At 39.4% G+C, this 27,120-nt stretch overlaps 1 protein-coding gene across 1 annotated transcript; it reads right to left on the reverse strand.

Moving 5' to 3' along the window:
- On the reverse strand, positions 1–27,049 carry ero1b (endoplasmic reticulum oxidoreductase 1 beta). Its single transcript, XM_060941044.1, has 16 exons — positions 26,657–27,049; positions 22,280–22,399; positions 21,615–21,698; positions 21,464–21,505; positions 15,012–15,094; positions 14,778–14,851; positions 14,533–14,653; positions 11,946–11,992; positions 11,763–11,774; positions 11,492–11,518; positions 10,074–10,166; positions 9,381–9,627; positions 6,834–6,903; positions 5,499–5,585; positions 5,002–5,135; positions 1–2,862 (listed from the first exon to the last, which is right to left on the reverse strand). Exons 1-16 carry the CDS (start codon positions 26,816–26,818, stop codon positions 2,802–2,804), a joined length of 1,464 nt encoding a protein of 487 aa, XP_060797027.1. The 5' UTR covers positions 26,819–27,049; the 3' UTR covers positions 1–2,801.
- Between the last annotated feature and the right edge of the window lie 71 nt (positions 27,050–27,120).

A 27,120-nucleotide genomic window follows, 5' to 3' on the forward strand; every position in this document is an offset into this window, starting at 1 on the left:
GATGACTGACAGATTTATTCCTCCTTTTAAATAAATAGATTTGACAAGTTCACAAAAACAAATGAGTCATTAGAATGCACAGAGTGAAGAGAGCTGGAAAAAAAAACCACTTTTACAAATGGTGCAAAATCAGGACTAATTAAAAGAAATTAAAAAAAAAAAAAAAAAAAATCACACACCAGCCACTCTTTTTGAAGGAGTGTATTTGTGACTCGTCACCTGCAGACTGGCTTCAGGTGACCTCAGATGCTGTACTCAGAGTACTTCCTACTTTAATACATTTACAATCCTTTCTTAAACGATTCAATTAAAAAAAAAAAAAAAAACAAAATCGGTATTGCTCATTTAAAGCACAGAAGGCCAAAATCACAGTCACGGAAAATGAATCAGTTTTCGCAAGGATCATATTTGAGTCCTTTTAGTCCCCTTTTCATCACTGATGTTCATTGAAGAACAGATAAGAAAATGATAAGAAAACATAGGAACATAGACTTTAAACTCAATCTATTTAGTAGTGAAATTTCCTGTATGTGAGCTGCTTTACAAATTGCATTTTGTAACTTTAAGGCAGACAAGTGGAACACGCAGGATGCTGTGGAGCTCGAGAAAATCATACAAACGCCACACACACATAGCTGCTCTTAGTCATGGATCTTCACGATTACAGGTTGTACATTCTCATCTCCCCACATGAACACCATCGACCAGTGTTGTATGTAGAGTCAACTCAAGTATTATTGGCACCGTTCATGAGAATAAGCAAAAATGAACACACACTGAGTAAGCTGCCAGTTTATTAGACACATCTTAGCATCTGGATTAATTTTACTTGCTGTAATGGACCACCCAAAAAAATAAAATAAAATGGTCGGGGGTGGTACTATGATTCTCCCTTCACATCCACTGACAGCGTACACACAGCAAGAAATCAGCAATGATATACTTAGAAAGTGCACCCAATAAACTGGCAACCCAGTGTAAAAACAGCGAACTCAAGTAGCCGTCACCCTTCATGAAAACTCGCCAGATTGACTGTAGAAGCTAAACACGACCATGAATAGCTGTGCTTACTCATTTTGGGGAACTACTTACAGTAGCTTTGCTTTAATTAATGTTCATATTTTTCTTAAAGTAAAATAAAACAAATAAAATGACATACACTGCAATATTTTTTTTCTTTTTCACCCCAATTTAGTCAAATCCCACACCCACCAGCCAGCTCTCCCCATCACACAACAGCTATCAATCAGGGAGGCTGAAGTTGAGCATGTGCCTTCTGTGAGACATATGAAGCCAACCGTATCTTTTCAGGGCAGCACTCTGAAACTCAGAGGAAAGCACCATCTGCCCTCTTTGGCATACATCAGCTCACAGATGCCCATGATTGGCTCATGCCATTGTGATTGACAGAGGGAGGGAGAGGTATTCCATCCCTCCCACCCAGACAGCATGGCCAAGTTTGATCACTTGGACTCCCAGAGATGGATGGCTGTGGCATTGCTTGGATTTAAACAATATTATTGGCATTCCTAAGGGAGAAAAAAAAAGCCAAACCAAGCCAAAGTGTGCTTTAAAAAAAAACACCACACACACACACACAACACCACACTGTGTGACTTTCCCAGACAAAGGGAAGCTTCTGCAAATATTAACCGGAGGGGTGCCAATAATTTCCTTTGTAATAAACAATCCGTGTTTGAACAAATTTTGTGCCAAAAAATGATGACAACTGCATGCAGCACTCCAGTATGACTATCGAAATTACTTCTTGTATGTCGGTTTTATTCCATACTTGAATTTTCATGAAGGGTGACTAGAATTCTTCAGTTGTTTGTATTGTGTATGTGTACAGAAAAATATGCGGCAGCAGCTTCCACTTACACACTTAAAGTGGTCGGACCTCACAAGAGAACCAAAATTTGGGGGTGGGGGGGTGTTTCAGTCCAAATCCCACTGTAATGAAGAAGGAAATTCATTCATTCTCTCCCTCACACACACACACACACACACACACACACACACACACACACACACTCCTTCACAAGTAATATTAGTCTTTTAAAGTTAAAAATAAAACAAACACACGTCTGGCTTATACATGACAGTCAAAAGAGGAAATAGCCGACACGAACAATGAGACACGTTTTAGAAAAGCTTTGGATTGCAAACCAAGCAACAGAGAATTTAACATTAAACACTGAACTTCAATCATCCTAGAAATATTTGTCACTGCAGACAAATTAAAGATGTAACCATATTGCTTGTTAGGAGTTGCTCAGGGTTGTAACGTATGCTACATTTCCTTATTTCAGTACATAAAGAAGCCTATGGTCCTATTTGGCAGCATTACATGTTAACATTAAAGCCAATTTATAATTCACGATGATTTGCCTTTTAAGGTGTTAAACACATAAAATACGTCTTTTCACTGACACACAAACATAATATTCTCTCCATCTCTCTCACTCGCACACAAAAACAAAGAAAAACTACTTTCTGAGGAGCCACAGAGAAAGAGCTGGGATGTTTGGACCACTTCTTGGATGAAATGTGTGCTGTGCACACTCTCTGGTCCCGCCTCTGATTCTCGTTCCCATCAGAAGCTGTGAGTTGTAGTGGTTTTTTTTTTTTTTTACCTGTTAGGTGGGCAGCAGAGAAAAGCAGAACAGAGCAGAAGCTCGTGGGGAGGGTTCTGTTGGCCACATTTAATTCTAAAGTCCCTGATAAAGGCCTCGCTCTGTGGAAGAGGAGACTATTGCAGTGTCCTCTGGGCTGGCACCACCTAGTGGCCTGGGTGTGTGTTACCTCTTGTCCTTTAGAAGGGTTCTGAAGTTGTACAACTCTTTTACACTGGTGGAGAGTCTATGGCAAAAAGGAAGAGAGAGAGAGAGAGAGAGAGAGAGAGAGAGAGAGAGAGAGAGAGATGGAAACAGATTTTAAAAATACAAAATCATATTCGAGGAGGATGACAGGCTATTCGGGACAGGCCCAGAACGAGCAGTCAACTTGCCCGTAATCATTAGGCATGCAATGACATTGTGGGACGATAAATCGCGATATAAATTTATGACGATTCGAATCAACGAAATAAAAAATGAATCATGATTATTATCAGGCTCAGTAATCTTAGTTTTTCCTAGCTGTAATTAGACAGCAGAGGGCACAATAACTTAACACAGCAGGAATGCACGTGACTTCAACTTAGATGGAAGTAACACAGCTCTAATGCCACAAAAAACAAACAGGTCTAAAATGGGAAAGAGCTGTTGTGCAACTGACTGTACAAATTTAACAAGAAATCAGAGCTCTTTTTATAGGATTGTTGAAAGCTAAAGAAAAGGGACACAAATGAAGGTAGGACACATTCATTAAAAAAAAGTTAAGAAATATGCTCTTACCTTTTTAATTTTTTTTAAAAAAAGGAATAATTTAGTTAATAGGTTGTTATATTTTACTCCAGCCTTTACAAATGTGGGTAAACAACTATTGTTGGTTAAGAAAATGGAAAAAAAAAAGTTTTGCATGAATATTTAAATTAATTAAGAAAAAGAAAATGTTGCATTTTTGTAATGAAATATAATATTTTTTCAAAAAGTATTGTAGAAAAATCAAAATTGTGAACCCAATATCATGAGTCGAACTGAATCATGAATTGGGTGAATCATTACACGCCTAATGATTACAGGGACAGTGACAACCTCAGACAAATACTGAATGCTATCTGTAATTATTCAAAATAAAACCAACCCTTTAGTCTACTGGTTTCATATGGACCAGTGATTCACTTCATTCTTACGTCTGCATATCTCACTTGTTCACGCCCATCATAGATAGATAGATAGATAGATAGATAGATAGATAGATAGATAGATAGATAGATAGATAGATATATAGAGCCTATAATACTGTTGGTGAGGCTGGTTGCCTGTTTTTACATAAAAGTGTAAAAAAAAATAGAATATAAAGTTAAATATAACTATTAAGGATAATCTCTTCTCCTGTGAGAATAACATGTTTCCTTGTTTCTAAGGTCCCTTCACTGGCTTCCAGTAAGCTACAGAATTGACTTTAAAGCATTGCTGCTGGTGTACAAATCTCTAAATGGTACAGGGCCCAATTACCTCTCTGATATGTTGCAGTGGCCTAACCCGATCAGATCTACCAGATCGCAGCAGCAAAAAATTTACTGTTAAAACCTGTTGTTAAAACAAAGTGTGGTGAAGCAGCTTTTAGCTACTATGCAGTACAGCTATGGAACCAACTGCCAGAGGACATCAAAAATGCTCCTGCTGTTGGCAGCTTCAAATCTAGATTAAAGACCAAGCTGTTCTCAGATGCTTTCTGCTAAATTATTAATATTGTCATCTCTACGTTTTAAACTCTTAACTTTTACAGTCTCTGCATATTTTAAATTTTACTTAACTTTTATTCTATTTTATTCTGCTGTTTTTTTCTTTTACTGAACTTTTATTTCATTTTATTATTTTATTTCTACTATTGTTTAATTCTTATTATTTTTCTTCCCCATTTATTTTATGTAATTTTATTTTCTATTGTTTATTGTTTTGCTTTTACTTCTGTAAAGCACATTGAACTGCCACTGTGTATGAAATGTGCTATATAAATAAACTAGCCTTGGACAGTGTGCGTGATAACTGGTACTCTCCTACTAGTGCTTGTGTCAGTCCCAGTGAAGGAACCTTGACCTCCACATCATTTGTTCCTTTTTTTCCTAGACTGACTGGAGTGGGGTTTTTTCTCCACTTTGAGAAAATACTGATCAAATATCACAAAAGATGTTCTGATGTTAAAATCCCTGACACCGCCTTTAAAGCCATTCAAAAGGGCTGCAGTACAGTCCACAGACCAAAGCTTATAATGAAACTGAAAAAAGCTCTCGCGTGAGAACATGGGCTGACGAAAAGAAACCCAGTGAGACAGCCAGACTGCACTTGCATTTAACCCACATTTCATCAGACACTCTGACTCTTTAATCCGTACCTCCCGAAGCCATTAAGCAAAGCTACAATCTCCTGGCGTGTGAGCTGGAAGCCTTTGGAGGGACTGTTTTCTGGAAGATTCTTGATCTCTTTCTCAGAGAAGAGGATCCTGAGGGCAGTGCCCAGTCCTTGGGTCTGAGGAAAGAGAAACAGCATGTATGACTTTAGGGTGTGTTCAAAAACACTTTAGTGGAGTTGTATAAAGATTATTGAAATCTGTTCCATCGATTGAAAATATCTGTAGACTATAAACGGGGTTTAGTACAAAATCCTTACTGACAATATAAATGTAGCCCAAAAGAGTTAAAAAGGAGTTTTAATAAAGAAAGAAAATGATTGATTTTTTTTGTACATTTAATAATAATAATAATAATAATAATAATAATAATAATTACACCTAATGTAGAGAATGTCAATTTCTGCGCTAGACACAAATGATGAACAACTCTGAACAAAAAGAGGGGCTTTCCAAAATGATTGCAACACTTGTACACATACCTGTAACTTCCCCCACAGTCGACATTTACTGCAGCCCACGCAGTCCATTATACGGGAAATGTTCTTAAAATGGAGTCTGAACTCTTCCTGTTGACAGACAGACCCAACAACACAACGCTTAGTGTATGCAAAACAAAATACTCGAAACTGACATTCAGTCACTGGAAATATTTGCATAATTGAAACAAAATTATTGCAATTTAGGGAAAGAAACATTGCTGTTCTAAAACTTCTCCAAAGCAGGTCACATTTGGCTTGATCATGTGAAGCACACTGCAAAAAAATGAAAACTGAATTTGAGGAGAAAATTACTTAATACTAGTGAAATTATCTTGCTGCACTGACAGATATTTTTACTTGATAAGTAAAAAACTATGGCCCATTTAAAGGCCCCAGAGGTGTGGCCTAAGAAACACTGGCTTGTATGCCGATACAGTTCAGGTCTAAACAACAGTAAAGAAACATAGGATTCTTGCTGAATAAAATGGTGGAAAGAGGGATTCATTTAAAAAAAAAATTTCTATATTCCTCCTATTTACATGTATAGCATTAAAGTGCATATTCTGGACCAATTTTGTTTTTTTTATATGAAAGTATGTCCCTTTACACACTCATCCAGAAGGGTAATTTTGCACAAGGCCATCTGTCTACAGCAGAAAAAAATAAAATAACAAAACACGTCTGGAAAAATCCCAAGGGAGTCTGGAGCCAGATTCGTGACGTTACCTGCGGAAGCGCCAGCAGGCTGCGCGAGCTTTGCACGGTTTCAGTGCACAGCCTGTGTAGACCAAGCGCTCCCATTTCTCTCTCATGGTCCGGTCTTTTGGGAAACGATGAGTACTAATCCCATCAAGATTGGTGTTGCTACACCCTCCTACGATACATCTGTTAACCATTTTAATAATTACGCGATAACGTTGAAGAAATTTGCAGAAAACCACCAGGTCGTTTTCTCATAAACAAACCAGTGCTGATGTAGGATTCAGAAGGAGGCGTCCCACACGTGACGTCACGAAAATCAATGTTTGCCGCGAAATCCAAATGCCAAGTTTTTTCAGAGGTGGACCAATTCGCCTCAAATGGCTTGATTTCAACTGAATTTTTCTGGTATTGCACAAGGTAAAAAAAGTTGTAGAGAATGCAGAATGTTACAGATATCTGACCAAAGTTTAATATAAAATAGGAGAATTACATTGATCTTGCTCCTGAATTTACCCGTGATATGCACTTTAAATACAATTGCCAAACACAAAGTTCCTCTTTCACGTCACTTGTAGAGCAGTCTGTGTGTGATTTGCAAACGTACAAGTGTGTTTACTAAGCCTACCTACTCACCTTTAACCTTCTGGCTTCCATTTTGTGGCCTGCAAACATGGAGCTTTCATCAAAGTGCATGCGAAAAGCTCTACAGAGAGACAGACAGAAAAACAGTACTGAAGTGAAAATAAAATTTATTACAAATTCACATAACAGCACTCTTTAATTCTCAACTGTGAGGGTCAGAAGGGGATTAGTTTTCTAGAACAGCAGCGCAGGCTGTAATTCATATCACAAATGTTTATAAATTTGCTCTTTCGAACACATTATCATTTCTAAGGAAGCAGCTCAATCCCAGGGACTTGCATGGTGAACACATGATCCAAGACTAATTAATTAATAAATAAAGTGTTCATATGGTGATGCTTTTGGTAACGAGGCATTTATTTAACATTAATCTGTGGAGGAGACTCCAGTGTCAGTAATGATCAGTTAATATTCCACCAACTTTCAAGTCTCTTGGAAACATGACAAGCTGCTGTCTTGTGTGTTATCTTCAAGAGAGGGGGAAAAAAAAAAAAGAATGGTGAGGGAATGACTGTTTACAGCTGCTATAACAAACAATAACAGGAACTAATTTGTTTTGTGGACATTCCACAACATTAAACATCACCAAAACCAGATAAAAAGTACAATGTGACGTTGTGTAATAAATAAAACAAATTAGGTACCCTATAGGTACATGTGGCTACTGCTTATAAATAAAATTGTTTTCTGATACCATGTCCATACAGTAAAAATAACATGTATTATATACACACACACACTGAGGTAGTAGCCACAAAAACGAAGCATAATCCAAAAATGAAATCACAGAAGTAAAATGTACCAAGTGTCTGTACTTTATATTATTCTACTCTTACAGTTTTTGAAACTGAAACCTCTAAACCGAGGCTGACATACACACGCTGTCACCATGACCCAAACTCTTATTTCCCGGAAAAGGCCCGGCACTAGAGCTCAGTGGTCTCAATACTCTTTTTGACAACTTCCCATCACATCTACATCACACATGGGACCACAGGCTGAAGAAGGCGAGGAAAGGGGGATAACCTGGAGTATATTTTAAAATAGGACTGCACCTTCCCTCGGTAATAAGCATAAACATGTCTGAAAGTGGATGGCACGGTGGTGTAGTGGTTAGCGCTGTTGCCTCACAGCAAGAAGGTCCGGGTTCGAGCCCCGTGGCCGGCGAGGGCCTTTCTGTGTGGAGTTTGCATGTTCTCCCCGTGTCCGCGTGGGTTTCCTCCGGGTGCTCCGGTTTCCCCCACAGTCCAAAGACATGCAGGTTAGGTTAACTGGTGACTCTAAATTGACCGTAGGTGTGAATGTGAGTGTGAATGGTTGTCTGTATCTATGTGTCAGCCCTGTGATGACCTGGCGACTTGTCCAGGGTGTACCCCGCCTTTCGCCCGTAGTCAGCTGGGATAGGCTCCAGCTTGCCTGCGACCCTGTAGAACAGGATAAAGCGGCTAGAGATGAGATGAGATGTCAGAAAGTGATTTCTTTAGTCTAGTCCATTTATTTCAAATGGTCAACTGAATTTTATACACTCACTGGCCATTTTAACAGGAACACCTGTATGCGTATGCGCAGTGCGCGATTGTTAGACTCTTACATTCGTACAACACGATGACATAGCGGCTACAGCCTGTACAGTATGAGGCAGTAGCCACAAAAATATAATAAGGATGTAAAATGTGAAAATAATCAAATTTGGGCTTGTAATGCATCACACTACCCCATCACCGGTTATTTTCTTTTAATATAAATACAGAGGCGATCATATAAAATCATGTGCACTGATTGGTTGAGAAACTCCGACTACTTCTCGATAATCACCTCGAGCGACTCGGCAAAATGGCGGCCAATCGCTTTGTCATCGTAAGTGAAGAAGAATTAAAAATCACGAAAGAAAATGCTGTTCCTAAAAGCACTAAAAATGCTATGAAGTTTGGTCTAAAACTATTCAAACGTAAGGTGGAAACGTTATTTATTTTATCCATTTCAAAACAAAGTATGTGACTTGCATAGATAGTGAGAAGTCTGCACACATTACATTTGCGTGCTGCTTTTGAAGTTTGAAATTTTTTTTTTTAAATACGATTTAATTTTTTTTTTTTAATCATCACCCATATATTTATACTAAAACAATTATCTGCCTCAGGTTCAGTGAATATCGGTGAAGAATAACCTCGACTTCGTCTCAGTTATTATTCACCGATCTTCACCTCACCTTTGGCGAATAATTGTTAAATAACAGCCCAGCATGTTTTATTAATTATTATGTATATTATATTAAAGCTTAGGCTTTTTGTGTGCCCCTTTTATAATATGACTGCTACATTTATTAGGGCACTTCTGGCCCACAAATCTAACCAAGCTTTAGTTCTTAACCACTTTATTATTCAATGGAGTCGACTTAAAATTCAGGAATAACTGAATTATTCATTTACTTTCACGACTCTTGAAAAAACAAAACAAAAGTATGTCGTTATGAGAGTGAGAAACGAGAGGTTCTGGATCCTGGGTGATTAAGGGGTTAATCATGCACATGGGTCTCACTTTGTCTCGTTGAGGATCTGCAGCAGTAGCTCTTTGGTAGCCGAGTCTTCCTGTGCATTGCCCGTGTACAGGTTAATGAACGAGCGCTCGAAATACGGCGCCACTTTGGACAGCGCTCTCAACTCGATCAGGTACAGGAAGTAAAGGTTCTTTAGCCTGCGCGTTCCCTCGCCCTTGGTCTCAGCAGAGTCAAACCTCCGGCGGAATTCGTGCACGTTTGGGCCCCACACTGCCTTCCCCCAGCCCTCTGTGTACACACACACACACACACACACAGTGTAAGAAAGCAGAAAACCATTTCAGCAGCAGCAATTGGGAGGGAGGGGGGGAAAAAAAAAAAAAAAAGAGAGAGATTTCTTTTATTTGGTTGTACATTTTCTTCCTTGCTAAACTCTGGCCAACAATGAATTACAAATAATTTCCTCCTTTTGTAGCTGATCAGCCAAAGACATGTTTGGTGTCCAGATTTTGCTTCGAGATCTCTGCACAGGAGTTACATTGCTAAGGTGACTAACAAAGTGAAGCTTATAGTTAGCGGTTCAGCATAATGTAAACTGAATCGCACGCTTCCCTCAAAGTGCATTGTTAAAATCTTAATACACGCTATCAAAAGTTTAGACACCCTACATTCAATGAATAATATACTGATAATACATCAGCAGAATTATTAATAGATGGTTCTTTGACACTCACCGTCCAGGAGGTATTCGGCAGACAGGTGGATATTAATGCTGCTGTGGAGGCCAGAAATAAGCCGGTAGAATACTCTCTTCTCCAGACACAATCCTACAGCAGAGAACCAACCATATATATATATATATTTTTTTTTTAAAGATATTTTTTTGGGCTTTTTGCACCTTTATTGGATAGGACAGTGTAGAGACAGGAAATGAGCGGGAGAGAGAGACGGGAAGGGATCGGGAAATGACCTCGGGCCGGAATCGAACCCGGGTCGCCCGCATTCATGGTACGGCGCCTTAACCACCTGAGCCACGACGCCCCCGACCAACCATATATATATATATATATATATATATATATATATATATATTTTTTTTTTTTTCCAAGCATCATCACAGCCAGTATTATAAAAACAAACCCAGTTCTCAAATTAGTCTTCCAGATAACCCTAGATTATGAGCATCAGTCATGGCACTAGTGGTTGGTTCCCATAAGACTAAAGCCTCGGTCACAACCGGCCGTATGTGCTCCTACGGCCGGTGTACGTGCAAAAAGCGCAAGAAACGCACGGAGGGCGCGCATGTGACGTGCTGATTTTCGAGCCGCAGACTGGCCGTAGACCGGCCGCAGAGGTTCTTTGTCATGTCAAACAAACTCTACGGGTGCTTACGTTTTTTTTCAGGTTGCAAGACAAACTTACGGCCAATGTGCGTCTTTCTCCATGAACAAAAAAAACGCAGCGATTTGGGAAATGCCAAAAATCACACAGCCAAAAAAAAAAAATCGTACGTCCGGTTGCGACCTAGGCTTAACTATGACTAACGTTCTGGGCTTAAATTTTACAGTGTTGTATGGAATAAACCCTTCTTCCATCTAAACAGCTGAATTGGATTATATGGCGTGTCTGCCATACAAGTCTATTTGAATGAGCTGTTACAATAGAAACAATATTATTACCAGTTCGTACACTTGTCAGAACTGGTGGACTCTTCCCCACCTGAAGATGCACGGAACGTCTCAGAAACGTCCACCCTCAAAATTAGTCTTAGCTACGCAGTATTTAGCGCTTAAGACCATCTTAGTATAAAAACCTCGTGGTGAAACCTTTACTCTCCTCCATGCTCTTCGCTCTATGTGCCTTTGAGAACATTGGTGAGCTTAGCAGCCCTACAGTGCCATCCTTCCCTATGTACCAGAGGGCTACACAAGATCTCTGTGAACTGGCGCTGTTTATGACAGGAAACTCAAATACCCTCATTGGGAATACGTTCTAGCAGGGTGTTATATAAATAGGAACAGCATATTACACTGCAAGGTTCACAATGTCTGGTCTGTGCAGTGTGTGTTTTCAGCTATGGTGTATTTGTCTGCTGTACTGACTGGAACTGTGTCTGTGGAAATGTGCTAATAATCAGAAAGGATCAAGTTACCTTCCAGCCAGTTGTAAAAGCCTTCACCTGTATGAACAAAGTAAACACAAACTGCACATCAAATCAGCCCTGACAGAGCAAGTAGGTCAAGATAATAAGCACTTATTAAAGATTTGATCTCTCCTATCCATGTTACCGTATTGGCCCAGGGTCTAAACACACAGCAAACCGCTAAAAGCCCACTTCTACTGAAATTCTGACACACATGATCCACAGTGAAGGTTCTACATCCAAATGTTTTTATATAAAATATCTCGAGATTTATACTCACCATCATCATCACCTAGAAGAGGAATAGAAATAATGAATGATTTAAAATAAATAAATCACACTTGTGCCATCTTTATACAGAAGAATTCTGCCATTTGTTTCCTTTCGAAATGTAAAGCAATTCAAAACTGTAAAGTTAATTATCAACATGAGGAAACTCATGGAAACTTAAAAGGAAACTCACCACGACTTGGAGCCAAGGGGTTAAGAGGCCGATACACTGACCTAGGCCTAAAAATAGACAGTAGATAAAACAAAATGAATAATTAATGTGAGCACACAGTGTGCCCCTGAAATTATAGAACACGTTACTATTATTGCTCATAGTTGTCGTTATTATCGTGTGAAATTCTAACGTCTCATCTCATCTCATTATCTGTAGCCGCTTTATCCTGTTCTACAGGGTCGCGGGCAAGCTGGAGCCTATCCCAGCTGACTACGGGCAAAAGGCGGGGTACACCCTGGACAAGTCGCCAGGTCATCACAGGGCTGACACATAGACACAGACAACCATTCACACTCACATTCACACCTACGCTCAATTTAGAGTCACCAGTTAACCTAACCTGCATGTCTTTGGACTGTGGGGGAAACCGGAGCACCCGGAGGAAACCCACGCGGACACGGGGAGAACATGCAAACTCCATACAGAAAGGCCCTCGCCGGCCACGGGGCTCGAACCCGGACCTTCTTGCTGTGAGGCGACAGCACTAACCATTTCAGCACTAACCATGCCGCCCTATTCTAACGTTGTTTCACGCCATAATTATTTTCATTTCATGTTCAAACTGCTGAGAACCTGCAAGTACCATTATCACTCAAACAGTGTGAATTTTTCACAGGAGCACATTTTACTAAATGAAAAGAGACGTGCTGCATTTTTTGTTTAGTATAGAAACATTTTTGGTCTACACTTAAGCGGTCCATGAAATTGTCCTGTTTAAATGGGAAGTATTCGCTGCCATGTTATTTCTGGGACAATGTACATCTTGTGCATATCTCTGCATTAGAAGCTTTCATGTGATCAAACTTAAACCCTGAAATAAATGCAAGAATTTAAAAAAAAACATTATAGATGCAGTGACTCATTTTTATGACCAATGATGTGCTTTATTACCATGACTGTCATTTTGTCTGCTTGATGAATAACTGGTATAATATTATATTTGGTTTTCATGTAAATATGGAGGTGATTATAGAAAAATCGCATGCACTGACTGGTCGAGAGATTCGGACTATTTCTCGATAAATCACCCCGAGTGACTCGGCAAAATGGCAACCAAGCGCTTCGTCATCGTAAGTGAGGAAGAATTACAAATTATGAAAGAAATGCTGTACTTAAAAGCGCCAAAGATGTGATGTAGCTTGGTCTAAAACTATTCAGAGGTAAGGTGGAATTGTGATTTATTTTATCTACTTCAAAACAAAGTATTTTGCATGACTCGGCGATAAATGACAAATCTGCGCCGCGTCTTTATTACATTTGCATGTCTTTTGAAATTTGAAATAAATGCCTTTTGTTAAAATAATCACCTATGTATTTATACTGAAACAATTACCTCTCTCAGGCTCAGTGAATATCAGTGATTATATGGCATGAGCTACTTCCGGTAAAATCGTGCGCTCTGATTGGCTCCTTGGCGGGCAAAATTTTCCCGTAACGCCCGTGGGCGATTATGGACTTTCTTTCCAAGGCACCGGCTTTCAAGGTTGCAAAAAAAAAAAAAGAAACAAAATAGATTAATTGGAAATCAAAATGGAATCAAAAACGGCCAGAACACAAGAGTCCCTGAGTTATTCAAGAAATGAGCAACAAAGAGCGTTCAGGAACTGCTAACCGCTAACCGAAATTCAGTTTTGAAACCGCTAGCTGCTTATTCTGCATGCGTGACTCAACTACATTACAGATATGACGTGACTGAAAGCAGTGTCACATTTCATTATAATGACCATCTATTTTAATCTTAGAAATAAAAAAAAAAAACCATATAATAAACTCCTTATTAACCTCGCTTGCTCTGTCTTTACGGGAAAATATCAGACCTCCGTCTTTTTGTACGGACCCGTACTGTCAAGACCTCGGTCTGATATTTTCCTGTAAAGACCTCGTGCTCAGTTACTAAGTAGCTAATAATAACCTTGACTTCATCTCAGTTGTTATTCACTTCACCTTTGGTGAATAATTGTTAAATAAGGGCCATAATTCTGAATTGAGCCTGGATTAAGCCCTGTGTCTGGTCGGAGTTTTATCGCACCACTCCTGTGAAGGACGGCCCCATGAGGACAGTTGAGGGTTATACCTGGAGGACGCTCTGGACTCTTACAGTAATGCTTTTATGGCTGAGGACTACAGTTGACTTGCTAACTTTAGGACTGCAGTTATCATGAACAGTTTTGCACTCAAGTTTCCATCAATGAAGAGTTTATAACATCAACGAAACTGACTTCATGTTAAAGCTGTTAATATTATAGTCATGTTGTCTGTTGTTGCCCAAATGAGGATGGGTTCCCTTTTAAGTCTGGTTCCTCTCGAGGTTTCTTCCTCATGTCGTCTGAGGGAGTTTTTCCTTGCCACCGTCGCCACAGGCTTGCTCATTGAGGATAGATTAGGGGTAAAATTAGCTCAGGTTTTAAGTCGTTCAAATTCTGTAAAGCTGCTTTGCGACAATGTTTATTGTTAAAAGCGCTATACAAATAAACTTGACTTGACTTGATTAATGAATCCACAAAAGACTCGTATCTTCTATTTCCCTGTAATCCAAACATCTCACTTGAAGCAGTTCTCCTCGTAGATGCTGTTCCACACTCTCCACGCAGAGGGTCCCTTATACCCGGTGTAGCGTTCGGGATTCAACCGGAGATCTACATACTCGGCATCAGGAGATGTCTCATCTGCAAACGGTCCAAGACAGGAAATAAGAGTGTGTCTAGGCGTGAACTTACTCATGTAATGACAAGAATGATAAAAACTTGTGTGTTTGAAAGGGTTTGTAATACAGAAAGTGTGAAACTTTACCATCCAGGCCACAGAAGTGATCCTGGGCATCATCATGGTGAGCCCAGTCCTCAAACGCCTCTTTACTTTGATTACTACAGACAGAAAAGAAGACAGTTGTAAAGAATCAGAAAGATTTCTAATACATAAGTGCAATTGTGTAATAATGCATGCTTTTTGCTTTTACAAAAAGTGACTATATCCAACAGGAGGACAGCAATGACCAGATCTGTTGAGTGTGCGTGAACTACATACCTCAGTGTGCTGTTAATGGCACCAAGTTCATGGGCCTGTTCGCATTCCTGAATGTCTCTGATAGCATTCGCAGCGAGAGAATACTGCCAAGAGAAGAGAAACATGTCAGAACCCTGGCTGCAAGGAAGAGTTAGATTCACAAATAACAAGCTCGGGTTACATTACATAACTTTTACAATGATTATAGCCATGATGCACAATCAGGCTTTGATTTTAGAAACGGTTGGCGTCAATGGCGTCATCAAAGTGGCTGGTACTGAATACTGGTCCTTGTATCATATTTGAATGGATTGTTAACATTGTTGATAAGGCTGGATTGCAAGACCTGGAGTCTTGAACCAAGCTGCTGAGACCCCTGTGTACGTTTTGCTATTTCTGTTTCCTAGTAACAAGAAAGCAAGTGTGTGCTCGGTATTTTCAGTTCAGTTAATCAACGAGTTACAAGTTGTGTAGTCAGTGTGTGTTCTCACACTGCTTGTATATGTTCTCAGTCACCTCATTCATAAAGTGGTGCTTGAAAGTTTGTGGACCCTTTGGAATTTTCTATATTTCTGCATAAATATGACCGAAAACATCATCAGATTTTCACACAAGTCCTAAAAGTAGATAAAGAGAACCCAGTTAAACAAATGAGACAAAAATATTATACTTGGTCATTTATTTATTGAGGAAAATGATCCAATATTACATATCTGTGAGTGGCAAAAGTATGTGAACCTCTAGGATTAGCAGTTAATTTGAAGGTGAAATTAGAGTCAGGTGTTTTCAATCAATGGGATGACAATCAGATGTGAGTGGGCACCCTGTTTTATTTAAAGAACAGGGATCTATCAAAGTCTGATCTTCACAACACATGTTTGTGGAAGTGTATCATGGCACGAACAAAGGAGATTTCTGAGGACCTCAGAAAAAGCGTTATTGATGCTCATCAGGCTGGAAAAAGTTACAAAACCATCGCTAAAGAGTTTGGACTCCACCAATCCACAGTCAGACAGATTGTGTACAAATGGAGGAAATTCAAGACCATTGTTACCCTCCCCAGGAGTGGTCGACCAACAAAGATCATTCCAAGAGCAAGGCGTGTAATAGTCGGCGAGGTCACAAAGGACCACAGGGTAACTTCTAAGCAACTGAAGGCCTCGCTCACATTAACATTAGCCAATGTTCATGAGTCCACCATCAGGAGAACACTGAACAACAATGGTGTGTGTGGCAGGCTTACAAGGAGAAAGCCATTGCTCTCCAAAAAGAACACTGCTGCTCATCTGCAGTTTGCTAAAGATCACATGGACAAGCCAGAAGGCTATTGGAAAAATTTTTCTGGACGGATGAGACCAAAATAGAACTTTTTGGTTTAAATGAGAAGCGTTATGTTTGGAGAAAGGAAAACACTGCATTCCAGCACAAGAACCTTATCCCATCTGTGAAACATGGTGGTGGCAGTATCATGGTTTGGGGCCGTTTTGCTGCATCTGGGCCAGGACAGCTTGCCATCATTGACGGAACAACGAATTCTGAATTATACCAGTGAATTCTAAAGGAAAATATCAGGACATCTGTCCACGAACTGAATCTCAAAGAGAAGATTGGTCATGCAGCAAGACAACGAGCCTAAGCACACAAGTCGTTCTGCCAAAGAATGGTTAAAGAAGAATAAAGTTAATGTTTTGGAATGGCCAAGTCAAAGTCCTGACCTTAATCCAATCGAAATGTTATGGAAGGACCTGAAGCGAGCAGTTCATGTGAGGAAACCCACCAACATCCCAGAGTTGAAGCTGTTCTGTACGGAGGAATGGGCTAAAATTCCTCCAAGCCGGTGTGCAGGACTGATCAACAGTTACCGGAAACGTTTAGTTGCAGTTATTGCTGCACAAGGGGGTCACACCAGATACTGAAAGCAAAGGTTCACATACTTTTGCCACTCACAGATATGTAATATTGGATAATTTTTCTCAATAAATAAAATGACCAAGTATAATATTTTTGTCTCATTTGTTTAACTAGGTTCTCTTTATCTACTTGTGTGAAAATTGATGTTTCAGGTCATATTTATGCAAAAATTCTAAAAGTTCACAAACTTTCAAGCACCACTGTATCTGTATATGGAATCCACAGCCAACACAGATACTCCAGCAAAGTATCTCCAATAAAGTATCCAACAGATACTCTAAAGATTTGCACTGCCCAATCTCACATGGATACTGTAACTCTGTACCCAAGAACTGCTGCTGTAAATCACAAAGCTAGTCCTGTGCTCAACCTCAACTCACGACTCTTATTCTCAACACTGTCATACTTTCAATACACTTCATACTGTTTGTCTTTACAGCAAAGACTGATTCCTCTTAGCGCTCCTTCCTCATGCCATCTCAAGGAGTTCTTCCATCATCTCTGGCATGTTCATGAGGAATCTGAACCTAAATCTAAATCAGGATTTTCATGTCAAGCTACTTTGTGACAATGTCTATAAATAAAAATGCAATAAACGATATGGACAGTTCATAAGCTCACTCTAGTCGTTAAGAAATGTTTAGATGGTCAGTGCTCAGAATTCACAGACTGGTCTAAATGCTTTGAACCGCAATACAAGTGACCTTGACTGTTATCACAGAACCAGATGTCTCAGCACACTGGGCACACACATTACAAGATAAACAGTGAGCGCTCTCTGAAAGAGTGCTGTGTGCTGACGCGACACTAAGTGCTAGAAAGAGTGCACTTATCCTGAGGGTTCTGCTCCGTTACACACACCTGTAGGCTTTTAACAAACAAAACAAATTTAACATCCCGGCTGATCATGGAACGGAAATGCATCACAATGTATAATCATCACTTTTATTTTGTTTTCCACAGACAAAGAAGGACAAAATGTTTTCTTAACTACCGACAGAACATACGCATGTGTTATATGTTATCAAATACAATATTATATCTATCCATCTATTTATAGGACACCTCTACTCATTTATAGGCTTTTCTGTATTTTGACTATTTTCTACACTGTAGAACAATACTGAAGACATCAAAACTATGAAATAACCTCTGGAACATATATGGAATTATGCAGTAAACAAAAATGTGTTTCAAAAAAAAAAAGTTTGATATTTTAGATTCTCCAAAGTAGCCAGTGTTTACCTTGACACTTTGTACACTATTGTCATGATCTTAACCAGTTTCATGAGGTAGTCACCTGGAATGCTTTTCAATTAACAGATGTGCCTCGCCAACAGTTAATTAGTGAAATTTCTTGCCTTCTTAATGTGTTTGAGATCAAACAGTAAATAATAAAAATATAGTAAATAGCCCTATTCCACAACTGCAGTAATCCATATTATGTCAAGAACCGCTCAACTAATACCCCTTTTCCACCAAATCAGTTCCAGGGTTGGTTCGGGGCCAGTGCTGGTTCACAACTCGTTCAACTTGCGAGCCAGCTGAGAACCAGTTTGCTTTTCCATAGCTCGCAGGGCTAAGCGGAGCCACGTCATTAGGTTGCTGCATACGTCAGTTACGTCGCTGTATACGGAAGTTACGGCGCTACGTTTGCATAAAGCTTGGTGCGAATATCAAAGCAAAAACAACACGGAAGAAGCAGCAGCGGCAACAACAACAATAATAATAAATTACTTTGCGTGTGTACAGCTGCTGCTTCTCGTCGCTTAAAAATGGCGATCTTTCGCGGTCTTGTTATTGTTGTTGGTCTTAACAACTCCGCCCCCCCCCCCGCTGACGTAAGCGGTTCTTTCCTCTGGCCCAGCAGAGAGTTGGTGCTAGCCTGGAACCGGTTTTTCTGGCCCCAGAGCCAGTTCTTTGTCAGTGGAAACAGAAAACCCGGTTCCAAACTAAGCACTGGCCCCGAACCAGCCCTGGAACTGCTTTGGTGGAAAAGGGGCATAAGTAGAGAGCAACAACATCCATCATTTCTTTAAGACATGAAGTGACTTAATTAATATTAATACAGAAGAAAAACACACACTGAATTAGAAGGTGTGTCCAAACTTCTGACTGGTACTTGTATACAACCCCAATTCCAAAATAGTTGGGACGCTGTGTAAACTGCCAATAAAAACAGAATGTGATAAACTGCAAATCTTGGAAACCCTATATTTCATTGAAAATAGTACAAAGATAACATATCAAATGTTGAAACTGAGAAATTTTATTGGTTTTTGAAAAATATATGCTCATTTTGAATTTGATGTCGGCAACACATTTCAAAAAAAGTTGGGACAGGGGCATATTTACCACTGTGGTGCATCACATCTACAATAAAAAACACTCTGCAAATGTTTGGGAACTGAGGAGACCAACTGCTGTAGTTTTGAAAGAGAAATGTTGTCCCATTCTTTCTTGATGTACAATTTCAGTTGCTCAAAAGTTCAGGGTCTCCCTTGTCATATTTTGCACTTCATAATGCGCCAAATGTTTTAAATGGGAGACAAGTCTAGACTGCAGGCAGGCCAGTTTAGCACCCAGACTCTTTTACGTCAGAGTCATGCAGTTTTAATATGTGCAGAAAGCAGTTTGGCATTGTCTTGCTGAAAGAAGGAAGGCCTTCCCTGAAAAAGATTTTGTCTAGATGGCAGCATATTGCTCTGAAACATGTGTATATCATTCAGCATTAATGATGCCTTCCCAGATGTACAAGCTACCCATGCCATGTGCACTAATGCACCTTCATACCATCACAGATGCTGGATTTTGAACTGTGCACTGACGACAAGCCAGATGGTCCCTCTCCTCTTTAGCCTGCAGGACGTGATGTCCATGATTTCTAAAAAGCATTTCTACTTTTGATTCATCAGACCTCGGGACAATTTTCCACTTCGCCTCAGTCCATCGTAAAAGAGCTCGGGCCCAGAGAAGGTGCCGGTGTTTCTGGATATTGTTAATATACGGTTTTAACGTGCATTTATGGATGCAGTAATGAACTGTTTTCACAGACGATGGTTTTCTGAAGTGTTCCTGAGCCCATACAGTGATTTCCACTACAGACACGTGTCTGCTTTTAATGCAGTGTCGCCTGAGGGTCTGAAGATCACAGGCATCCAATGTCAGTTTTCAGCCTTGTCTCTTGCATACAGAGATTTCTCCAGAGTCTCTGAATCTTTTAATTATGTTATGTACCAGAGATGATGTGATCCCCAAATTCTTTGCAATTTTACATTAAGGAACGTTATTCTTAAATTGTTGCACTGTTTGCCCACGCAGTCTTTCACTGAGCAGTGAACCCCTCCCCATCTTTACTTCTGAGAGACTCCGCCTCTCTGGGATGCTGTTTTTATACCCAATCATCTTGCTGACCTGTTGCCAATTAACCAAATTAGTTTTCTTTAGCATTACACAACTTTTTCAGTCTTTTATTGCCTCTGTTCCAACTTTTTTCAAATGTGTTGCTGACATCAAATTCAAAATGACCATATATTTAAATAAATAAATAAAAAAGCAATACAATTTCTCAGCTTCAACATTTGATATGTTGTCTGTACTATTTTCAATGAAATATAGGTTTTCCATGATTTGCAAATCTTCACATTCTGTTTTTATTTATGTTTTACACAGTGTCCCAACTTTTTTGGAATTGGGGTTGTACGTTGCAGGTAAAATCCGTTCTCAGGTTATACCTGTATTCAACCTAGGCTGAACTGGTGAATCATATTTTACCTAGGTTAAATATATAGACAGCATTCAATCTAGGTTAAATTTATAATTTTTGTATGTCTTGAGACAGTTAGAATTTTGTTAGTGTTCGTTTTATTTTAGTCTTTGGGTTCGCTTTTTGTCGGGGTTTGGGTTCGCTTTATTTTAGGGCAACGTTAACCTGCGTAGTGTAGTGGTAAACACTGGACTACAGATCTGGAGGGTGCGAGTTCAGATCCTGGTGAGTACAACAAAAATTCATTACTTTCGAGAGAGAGATGTCAATTTCCATTTTCTTCTTTATTTATTTACTTACTTTTTTATAATTATTTGAAACACCACCCCACCCCCACAAAAAAAAACAAAAAACAAACAAACAAACAACAACAAAAAAAAACACTACGCCCCTATTTTTTTTTTATGGCACCCCATTAAAAAAAAAATCCCTTTTCAGACAACTGAACCTAGGTTGAATACAGGTTTAGCCTAAGACCGGATTTAATCTGCAACATACATTGAATTATGTAAATCCTCTGAATATGATACGCGATCCAATATAACATGGTACATGATCATAACACCTCAGAACTCAGCCACACATCCAGTAAACTTCAAACATCACAAAAAATAATTCCTGGATAAATTAAAGAGCAGCACCAATCCTTAATAGTTTGAGCCTCTGCTGTAAGTATTCCCATCTATACCTCGTATAGATGGGAATACATCTACATAATTTCCATTTTCTTATTTATTTAAATTTGCATATGCAACTTTTTTAAAAAGTTGCATATTCACTCCAGAGTTTCTCTCACCTTATTATAGTTGCCTGATTTTATTCCCACAGGGATCTTGCTCTTTAGAAAGAAACACATGGTGAGTTAAATTAAAAAAAAAAATCAACCTCATGTCTCACATAATAAGATGAAGAGACAAAATAACACAGAAAAGCTGTTAAGCCCTAACCTCGGGGCAGGGCTCCACGTGGCAGTCCTTGATAGAGCAGTGGCCATCATCGGGCCAGAACGGGCACGGACGCTTCAGGTTTACCTGTCGAGAGAAAGCACAGGAAATTACTGCAGCTTTTTCTGTAATATCACAGTGCACTAACATGGCTTGAAGAAATGAGCAAATTCATTAACATGGAGGAAGCCAATGACAGATTCGATACAGATTAGCCAGATATTGAAGCTGTATCTTTGACACTATGCCACTTCCTGTAAAGCAGCTCTGTACAGAGGATGCTTTTTCTGCACTGCATACTGCATTCTCACGTACGCCCATGACTATGAATTTATCAGCCTTTTCAATTTATTTCTCCGTGCTGTGGTTAATTTCGGTGAATCATTTAACACTTAGATACCTTCTGATGCTGGGGGGGAAAAAAAAAGACTAAGAGGGAAGTCAGCAGGTGTGAATTTGTTTTAGGAGAGGAAAACGTCTTAATTTACAGTCTGCTTAAATACAGGACAGGATTTTGGCATTAAAAGATCATAATGTGGCTCCTCTGTTTCAGTTTGTCCCTTCGTTGCAAGAACAGAGAAGCAAATCGAAAGCCGGCCATTATGTGAAATACCCAATAATGATAATGCAATTACAAAAATGAGTTTCGGTTAGTCAGCTTGACTTACCCTGTAGTATCTAAAGAAGTCTCTTTCAATGAGCTTGCGTATGAAAGGAAAAATCTTGAAGTTGTTGAAGACATCGATGCTCTCAATGTCACAAAAGCAGTCGTCCAAAACACCTGTCAACTTCAGATAACAACATATTTTCTTATTTAAAAAGAGGAAGAGAAACAGATGTTTATACCAACCACATACAGTACTGTGCAAGTCTGAGGTGCCCTATTTTTTTTTTTTTGCATACAAACTGTTATAGATTTCTACATTATCAAGTCAGTACAGAAACATTTTAGAGTCCAAACGTTCGTTTTCCAGTACAAAATTAAACTTTACAGAAAAAAAAAAAAAAGTTCGTATCTGGCAGCATATTACATAACAGAACACTTTTCAGATTCAAAAAGAAAAAAACATAATGAAGGCTACTGGGTTTTGGTGCAAAATTAAGAAGCGAGTGTGACAATAAAAGTGTCCAGAAGAACTGTGGCTGGTTCCGTAAGATGCTCAGTAAAACCTACAGCTCATTTCCTTATAAAACTGCACTCATTGTACCCGAGACTGCTTTTTTTTTTAAGTAAAGGGTCGTCTCACACCAAATATTGACTCTTTCATTTATTATGGCTTACTGATTATAGTATTTTTAATGTTAAAACATTTGTCATTATTTTTAAGCCATTTTTGGTCTACAGCGTTTCTTTACATGTGCCTAAGACCTTTGCGTAGTACTGTACATCACTCATGATTTAAAAAGTGCACTTTTAATTTAGTGTAATTACGCTGATAGAATCAGCCAGCACCATTTAAACAAAGGTTTAACAAGAAACCTCCAAACCTCCTTTCCCTTTTCACATCGAACACAAACAACCCATACATTATAAATGAACAGCTGCTTTGGGATAAATAGGTGTGGTATTCGATAGGCACCTAAATAATTAACACCTTCATCCAATCAAAGCAACAGGTCTAAACTCAGTCATCCTATTTGTACAAAAATGCAGGAGAAAAAATAAAAGCAAAGATGACGTGGCAAAAGTATCATATGATCTTGAATATCTGATAAGGAAAAACGGTCACTTTAATAAAAAACAAAAACAAAAGAAAAAAAACACTTCCTGTACATACTGACAATGAGTAACATTCCAGTTCGTCAGGGTTAGAAATAGATCCAAACCTGTGCTCCTCTCGATGAAGTGCATTGTGAAAAGACAATATTATATCCTCTTGAGGCTTCTCCTTGTTATTTATGTTTATTAGCAGTTTATAACTGAGAATTGGTCAAGATGTACACACATTAACTAACGCACGCGCACACACACACAACTGTGCAATGCAAATAAAATAAATGCTATAGAGCAAAGACACCTCAAAAAGTGGTCTCTTAATATGTAACATGCTGCTTTCTTTACTGACGTACAAACATTTTTCTCGAACATTTAATTTTGTGCTGTAAAACTAATCGCTTAGGTTTTTGTACTGACTCGACGATGTCATAGAAGTCATTAAATAAAACTATATCACAACGTTTGCACTAAAAATAAGATGCCTAAGACTTTGACAGTAGTGTATATGGATATTAGATAGATACACACACTACTGTGCAATGCAAATAAATGCTATAGAGCAAAGACACCTCAGAAAGTGGTCGATCGATCGATTGATCAATCGATAGATAGATCTTTATTGATCCCTTTGGGAGGGTTCCCTCGGGGAAATTAAAATTCCAACAGCATCATTAGAAGTTTTCTCTGTTTATTCTCTAGATAAATTAACATATACAAATATAAAAAATAAAATATGGAAAAAAAAAAAAATCTTGCAGGAAAAGTATTGCACATTGTCAGTACTGCTTTTTGTTAGGCTAGGCTACTGCTCCTTCTCTTCCCGTCCTCTGTCCTCCTGTTACCCCTCCTCCCCCCCCAGAGACGAGTTGTACAGTCTGATGGCGTGAGGGACAAAGGAGTTTTTAAGTCTGTTCGTCCTGCACTTGGGAAGGAGCATTCTGTCACTGAACAGGCTCCTCTGGTTGCTGATGACGGTGTGCATATGTAAACATGCTGCTTTCTTTACTGACGTACAAACATTTTTCTCGAACGTTTAATTTTGTGCTGTAAAACTAATCGCTTAGTTTTTTTTGTACTGACTCGACAATGTCATAGAAGTTATTAAATAAAACTATATCAACGTTTGCACTAAAAAAAAGATGCCTAAGACTTTGACAGTAGTGCATGTGGATATTAGATACACACACACACACACACTACTGTGCAATGCAAATAAATGCTATAGAGCTATACACCTCAAAAAGTGGTCTCTTAATATGCAACATGCTGCTTTCTTTACTGACGTACAAACATTTTTCTTGAACGTTTAACTTTGTGCTGTAAAACTAATCGCTTAGGTTTTTTTGTACTGACTCGACGATGTCATAGAAGTTATTAAATAAAAATATATCAACATTTGCACTAAAAATAAGATGCCTAAGACTTTGACAGTAGTGTATGTGGATATTAGATAGACACACACACACACACACACACACACACACTACTGTGCAACGCAAATAAATGCCGTAGAGCAAAGACACCTCAAAAAGTGGTCTCTTAATATGTAACATGCTGCTTTCTTTACTGACGTACAAACATTTTTCTTGAACGTTTAATTTTGTGCTGTAAAACTAATCGCTTAGGTTTTTTTGTACTGACTCAACAATGTCATCTCATCTCATTATCTCTAGCCGCTTTATCCTGTTCTACAGGGTCACAGGCAAGCTGGAGCCTATCCCAGCTGACTACGGGCGAAAGGCGGGGTACACCCTGGACAAGTCACCAGGTCATCACAGGGCTGACACATAGACACAGACAACCATTCACACTCACACCTACGGTCAATTTAGAGTCACCAGTTAACCTAACCTGCATGTCTTTGGACTGTGGGGGAAACCGGAGCACCCGGAGGAAACCCACGCGGACACGGGGAGAACATGCAAACTCCGCACAGAAAGGCCCTCGCCGGCCACGGGGCTCGAACCCGGACCTTCTTGCTGTGAGGCGACAGCGCTAACCACTACACCACCGTGCCACCCCTCAACAATGTCATAAAAGTTATTCAACAAAACTATATCACAACGTTTGCACTAAAAAAAAAGATGCCTAAGACTTTGACAGTAGTGTATGTGGATATTAGATAAACACATACAAGTCATATCGCCCAGCTCTAATAATCCCCGAGAAACACTAAAACAGGCAAAGTGTTAGGTTATTGTATAATATTAGAATACTTTGCCATGTTGTGAAAGCTATTCATTCAGTGAGCGCTGCTCAGGTGTCATGAGGAGGAGATCCTTACACTGTGTGAGAGCTGGCACAATCTTACAAGTCCAAACAGGCTGACAGCAAGAAGGCTCGTCCTCCATGAGATGCACAATGAGTCCAGCATTCTGTTATTATTCACACTTCCTCATCAGCACGCAGTTAACAGCTGTCCCCAGCTCCGTGCAGGAATCCTGCCCACAGCCTGTCAGGCGGCCGCTTTAAAAAGAAAATCAAGCGCGGCGTGCATATTAAACCACGCCTACAAACAAGGACGACGTCCCAACGTGGCTCCGCCTACCTGCTGTAGTTTCTACATTCGGTCCAGAACAGCAGAGAGCGGTTGGTCGCGCGCGGTTTAGAGAACTACAAATCCCATAATCCTGTGCTCAGCCAATCAGAGAACACCACGCTCAAGTAAGCACCGCTGAATGGACTCTGATTTTTGCTAAAGTGGACTGAGCATGTTTGTAAAATATTTCTCCTTCACTAATGAAAAAAAAATCACAAACAAAAAACAACTCCTCCTCTTCTTCTGAATGTGGTTTACACGTTCAGGTGTTTTCGGATGACATTTATCATCCTTTCAAAACCCCACACACACACAGAAAAAGGAATTAAAGCAACAAAAGTGAAATGTTCAGCCTTTACAGCTTTTTCTACACAGTTAACACACATCCTCGGCTCCTCTTTAAAAGCATATACCTACACACACACACGTGTGTATTATATAAAAGTGAATAATTGAAGAACAGGGACAGGTAAATACGGACATGAAATAGTTATTAATCACTTCAGGAAGAATGCTAGCCTGAAATCTTGTACTGAATTATGGTCACGAGTCCTTTTTTCCCAGGAAACGCATAAAATATCAGTTGATTTAATGTTATTTAATGATTTTGGACAGAGAGGAAGTGTGTACATGCACCAACGACATGGAGCGCTCGCGCACTGATGACGTCAAACGCAAGTGCCAATCTATGGAAAGTGCTAGAAGGATTCACTGATAATAAACACCACCGAAATAATGACCACAACACAGCGAATACAACTCCTGTATACTTCATCACCTCGTACTCACATGACAAAAACAGCTTTGGTCCGCACTGTCCGGTGTCAGCTCACTGACGCGCTCGTGTTGTTGTTGTTGTTGTTGTGGTGTTTTGTCTTGAATGTTGTTGTCTCCGAACAGCAAACACAGAAAGAATATAATCCCACAAGTCCGCACTGTGTGTTTTACCATTGCTAATCAATGCCCAGTCTTGTGCCTCTCACAGCCCGACACTCTGCGGCAGGTTCGTTAAACTAGCCAGCGATGTAATTAATTATCAGTAACACAATGACATCCAGATTCTTCCAGCTCTTCTACTGTGGATAGCACTGTTTTTAGCGTACGCGAAACCCCGACAGAACTTCTTTTATCGTAAATACAAATCGAAGAAAAACAAACGACTATTTCCGCTATGCCGCACACTCCTGACTACGGAAAGCGAGAAGGTTCATTCCAAACGCGTTTAAAAAAAAAAACACCCTGTTGATACACCC

The sequence above is a fragment of the Neoarius graeffei genome, chromosome 15 (genome assembly GCF_027579695.1).
Source record: "Neoarius graeffei isolate fNeoGra1 chromosome 15, fNeoGra1.pri, whole genome shotgun sequence".
NCBI classification, from domain to species: domain Eukaryota; kingdom Metazoa; phylum Chordata; class Actinopteri; order Siluriformes; family Ariidae; genus Neoarius; species Neoarius graeffei.

Excerpts from the sequence above, each read along its gene's own strand:
- ero1b (XM_060941044.1), bottom strand. The coding sequence starts at position 26,818 with ATGGTAAAACACACAGTGCGGACTTGTGGGATTATATTCTTTCTGTGT. Across the intron at positions 11,993-14,532 it reads TACGAGGAGAACTGCTTCAA|GCCTAGGTCAGTGTATCGGC; the intron begins GTGAGATGTTTG and ends GTCTATTTTTAG. Across the intron at positions 9,628-10,073 it reads TGCCGAATACCTCCTGGACG|AGGGCTGGGGGAAGGCAGTG; the intron begins GTGAGTGTCAAA and ends GTGTGTACACAG.